General features: G+C 43.2%; 1 protein-coding gene across 1 annotated transcript in view; it reads right to left on the reverse strand.

The window, feature by feature from the left end:
* Positions 1-2,638, reverse strand: part of IPMK (inositol polyphosphate multikinase) — a 41,551-nt gene extending 38,913 nt beyond the window's left edge. The window contains exons 1-2 of the mRNA XM_009275104.2: positions 2,527-2,638; positions 802-887 (exon numbers count right to left, since the gene is read on the reverse strand). Coding sequence (XP_009273379.1) covers positions 802-887; positions 2,527-2,638 — 198 coding nt within the window. The remainder of the gene's footprint in view (positions 1-801; positions 888-2,526) is intronic.
* Between the last annotated feature and the right edge of the window lie 2,977 nt (positions 2,639-5,615).

The raw sequence follows: 5,615 nt of genomic DNA on the forward strand, positions 1-5,615 counted from the left end.
AACAAACACCACAACAAAAAGAGGGTCTCAAAATTTCTCTCTCATCCTGCATGAAGATTTCTACAGTTCTTCATACCTAACAAGCCATGGAAAGGGATGACATATCAAGCTGATACAGAAAAAACACGTGATAGACTATCACAGCCAGGTAGGTCGGTAAGGGAAAGAGACTCAAAAAACAGTTTACCCTCATAAGACAACAAGCAACAGCTTTCCTGGTTTATGCTGTTAACGTTACTGATAAAGCTAACAAGATCAGCAATAGGTAAAATACAACAAACTACAGTTAAAAAGTGAAACTCTTCAGTTGTTTTATTGACTTTTTAAAGGAGTTGTGTTTTAATACAGTGAACAGTTTTAATACAGTGAACAGAGCAATACTTCTAGCAATAAACCAGACTAGATGGAAGTGTAAGACATGCTAAATTTAGACACAACCAATTCTGAGACACTTCGCAACATGAGAAAGATGGGATCAAACTTAACACCCTTTAATAATAGATGGAGATAATACAAGTCTTTTCAATAAAATCTTAAATGCTGTGAAAACCCCACTGTCCCATGAGCAAATAAGCAAGCTTAAATCCTGTGAGTAAGTAGGTCTGGCATAAGGACAGACATTCAAAGAGGAGAAAGTTCTAGACAGCACACAGATACCATGACAGGGCTGTTGGTGACCTGCCGTTCAGATATTTAGGTTGCACTTTCCCGAACGCAACAATAAGGATGTACTTCTACAGGAAGCACACCCATCATTTCACCCACAGCGAGCCAGCTCCCTCCATGCTGCAAGACCCTCACCTTGTTGTAGAACTCCTGCTCCCTGGGACCACGAGGTGGTGGCTGCAGCTGCTTCAGGACAGTCCCATCTGGATGCTGCAGTATACCTAGAAGAGAACCATTTCCTTCAGGGCTTAGTTTTAAGAGATACAGCTTTTTTTTTTTTTTCCTTTCCTTTTTCCCCCAGAAATAGCCAATACACTATCAGGGACAGCCTATTTGCAAAGTTATACTGCTTTCAGTATGTGCACAGCAGAGTCGAAATTGGCAGCTCCTACGTAAAACCCTTAGCAGAGGTTTGCTTGCATTCCTCTCTTTCTAGCCATCAGGTGATTTCCTGGGTCTAATTCTGCTCAAGGCCAACACAGTACTGGGATTTGACATTAGAAGTTCCACCCAAAAAAAACATTCATTCAACTATGGAAGATTACATAGACACTCCCTTTTTAAATAACTGGTCAGTTGTTTTTCCAATAATGCCAAGAAGTTAAAGGAGTTAGTACCAAGTTTAATGCATTTCTCACTAGCTAAAATAGAAATGTATGTCCTGTGAATGTATTTTTATACTAGTGGCATAGAAAGAGCACTTCTATGTTACTACAAGTAGCATCCCTATAGCACTCCATGCTAATCAGATGCTACTATTTGTATCACCCATAATTACAATACAGAATTTCACCTCAGCCAGGCAACTACCTTCATCATGCCTGCACCAAAAAAAACCAAAATATCCTCCCAAAACAGCCTCAATGACTCTCCAGTCAGCAATATTGCTGGGTAGCTGCATAAGAAATGCAACTGAATGTCTGAGGGTACTCAAGAGATGGATACGGGCAAGAATGGAGAAAAGTAACTACATCCCTGCGAAATGCACTCTAAATTTCAAGATCATCAGTTGCAAGGGAAGAAGAAAAACCCACTTCTGGAAAAGAAATTTCCTCCTAGGATTTATTCATAGCTTTTCAGATAGTAATTTATTTTGCTTAGAAGGGAAGCAAAAATGTTAACTGTATCCAAAACAGGTTCCATCTTCAGCTTACCACTTGAGGAAATGATAAAAATGAGCCAGGAGCTTTGTGTCCCAAAAAGTTTGCAGTTGTAACAGCAATTGTGTTTTCACCTTCTAGAAAGCATTATTATCTCTGAATGGGATCTGTTGTGCAGTCTTGGAAACTGAACAAAATCTTTAGAGCCTAAGACACTTACTTTGAAACAACCACTAGTCTTAGAAAAGTTGTTTCATTAGTTGGCTGTGCCAATGAACAAAGAGTGGTTTTAAAAATTTGCGTAAAACAGCTCTCAAATCACGTTGCTTGCTGAAAGTTGGATTTTGTATACTTTCCAGAACGAGAAAACTACTGCCACTCAACAGCGCGCAGACTACCACAACATCTTCAAGACACAATAGCTTCTTCCCCCCCCCCCAGCCCCGTACCCTTTTACATGTGCTGGAAACCACTTCGCAAAGTGCACGAAGTATTTGAATGGCACGTGTTTTGAATGTGAATAACTAACAATCACAACATTAACAAAGGTTTTATAACACATACTCCTCAAAATCTGCATGTTGGCTTTGATGACAAGACAAGTAGACAATCTACAAGGTAGAAAGACCAGGCAAATATTCCTGGAAGTAGAACCCATACACTATTGGATTGATATATATTACTTGAAGAGTTTAATATAACCTGACGTTGTCTAAAATTCCCTCATCCTCTGGATTTCTTGACAGACTAGAGCACCTACTCTGTAACTGTGACTGAGGCAGGCCTGCAAACCAAAGACTCATGTTCATCACCATGATGATGAAAACTCCATAACCTTCCCTCTGATCTACAACAACCACCAGAGATACCATCACCTGCAGATCATACTAACATGGACGTTGGTCATGGTTTTGTTCTAGGGTTCCTGGGGTTTTTCAACACATATATGAATAAGCAATTTAACATTTCTGAAGAAGCAGCAGAACTATACCAAAATTAAAATTCTGAAATATCTTACAAACATTTCTCTATGGCTCTGCATGCAAAGCTTGCGAGCATTCTGAAACTCAAATCTACTGCAAAAATAACCAATACAGATGTACGCACTCTTCTAAACAAACAAACAAAAATCATATCCAATCCACATGCTTCACTGAACTATAGACAAAACCTGTTCTGCACAAACACACCGAACATGTACTTTAGAAAAGATCCTCTGCCCTCTGAGGGTATCTAATAAGGACTGACCAGTATGTATGTGTGACCTTAACCTTTGCATCGGGGAAAACAGCAGCCAGTTAGAAGTTTTGTGATTTGCATGACCGAGCAAGTCACACTGAAAGAGAATGGCTCCTTTAGCTACAGAATCCCACTAATGGCTTGGGGACCTCCAGCACTTTGCAGGTACAGGCACCAAACCACAGCCAGGTGTGGGAGGCTCAATAAGGTGGCATATCCCATCAGCTCCTGTCTCTCTCCACCTGCCTATGGAATTAAGCCACAACCCAAGGTGGTTACCTTACTTGCTACACATGATTTACTGTGTTCCGGGGAAGCACTACTGAACACAGCATACAACAAAAGGCCAATCGTAATGCCCAGAAGCCGAGGGTCTATGTGTGCATGCAGGGAGACTGCTAGAGCCCTTTCTTTGCAAAGCAGTAACAATCACAGGGAGCAAAGGGAAAATGGAAAGGTTATTCAGGAGGAAGGGAACCCTATGGCAAAGAAATTTTAAGGCGTACTTGAACAAAAAAAAAAAAAGTTAAAAAATACTCTGGATACCTTCAAGTCCTCTGCATGTCTGTATGTGGGGACAGAAGGGAAGTCAAGCGCAGAGGACAGCAGTGACATGCAGGAGGAAGCTGGACAGAACAAGGAAGGCTCTGAGCTTGAACCAGTAAAGAGCTCAGACACTGACACCAGCCAGGTACAACCTTCAAGGTACATTTGCCATGTTGTATGCATAGCAATAGAGGTATCCAGACGAAAAGGCACACTGGTTTTATAGCTTTAGGCTTTTAAAATGCTAAAGGTTCAATGAGGTAGAAAAGGGCAGAATGGAAAATAGCTACTACTGTAGGAAAAGGCAGAAAAGGCAATGGAAGAAGGTAGAAGACACACTGGTCTCCTCACGCATGCTTGATGTTCTCACAGATTCTGGCATACAGATTGTCTGTGATATTCCTTACCAGTGCTATTAGCAACTATATATATACAAACATCTGGCCACTAGCTTCACAACAAAGACACCACAAGAAGCAGCACTGCACAATTATACATGACCCTGTATCTTTAGCATCTCGACTGCCTGCACTCCTACATACAACATCTGTAAAGAAATAAAACGAGAAGATTCAGTTACAAAAATGAGAGCTGTGAGTGCCAGAGCAGCTTTGGTCTTCACTTAAATGTAAAACTCAGTTTCTAAGATGAGATCATCAACCGTGGTGATGATTTTCCTCTGCAGCAAAATCTTGGTCTTGCTCATCAGATGTGGTGGAGCTAACTTTACCTAATCCATTTGAGCTGCACCCACAATATAGATGGTGTATCACCCGTGTTGTCTTGATCCAACTGCGATAAATTGCCGTGCCAAAGGTGAGGCTCTCCCTGAAGTGAGCCTTTTTTGCCTGATCCCACCCCATGTTATGACATATGAACAATGAGGAAGACGTACAGCTCCAAGGATCCAACGCACCTCCCTCAACATTTTATTGCACCAGTTGCAGCAGGGGCAAGGGACAAGAATTACTTTGCCATGGAGATTATCAGCAGCAAGACATGCCATGGACCCAGGCTGTAGGTAAGAAACTCACAGTGCCATTAGCGCTGTAATTCCACTCACTGATGGTTGAAGGGGTTCTGAAGTTCAGCCCTTGGCCTATTCAGCAGAGGCAGTTCCTAATGACAGGGTTCAAAGGCAATATGACAGTAGGTACTCATTACAGCTACTCTCAAAGGGCACACTGAGAGTTGAATGGATGTATACCTTACATTTGGCTCAGAGGCAGGAGTTATACTGAATGTGATGTCCTGTAAGAAATGCCATTTGGCAACTTTAACTTGGCTGCTTGCTCTAGCACTGACCATTGCCTATGTTAAAAGGCACCTTCATCAGAAGGGCCAACACCTCACTCCTCAACCTGGAATTAAAGTAGAAATTTAAAGCTAGCAGAGGCACGCTTCAGAAGTGCTGTATCCTCATGATATTTGTATTATTAGACTGCTTACTAGCTGTTGGTTCAGACTTACTCTTGCCATCGAATAAACAAGCAACTAAGAAGTTACCCCAGGTTGGTAAATTGCTTACTAATATTTTGCTGAAGTTTCTGGTGGCCATAGGTTTGGGGGTTCCCTTTAGATGAAGCATAGTTTCAACACACATTCTGAGGGTGCCAGCACGCCATTACCTAAATCCCCATTTTTTTTAAAAGGTGCCTGTTAAAATGAAGCTGAACTGCAGAGGCCCTTTGGCTTAAAGGTGCCTGTTACCTATCCCGTCCTGACAGGCCATTACCATTTATGAAAACCACCAGAAGCAAGATATTCAGCAGCGGTGATACTGCTCCGTCCACAACCTGCACACACCAGTTGAGTTCTGCCAGCCCCTCCAGCCCTCGAAGGGAGGATCAGACCCTGGCCAGGGAGACTGACCCCTCAGCACTGAGGTGACCGTCAGACCCCAGCACCGAAACCCCCCCATTGAGGCCGGCTCCCGGGGACGAACAGGTGCTCGCAGCCCAGTCCGGGAGGCGGGCAGAGCCCGGCGGCGGCGGGAGCTCTGCCAAGGCAGCAGCCCTGCCCGCCGCCCCGGACGTGCCGCGTGTTCCCCCCCCCCCCCGCCCA

The sequence above is a fragment of the Aptenodytes forsteri genome, unplaced genomic scaffold (assembly GCF_000699145.1).
Source record: "Aptenodytes forsteri isolate BGI_AS27 unplaced genomic scaffold, ASM69914v1 Scaffold320, whole genome shotgun sequence".
NCBI lineage: Eukaryota > Metazoa > Chordata > Aves > Sphenisciformes > Spheniscidae > Aptenodytes > Aptenodytes forsteri.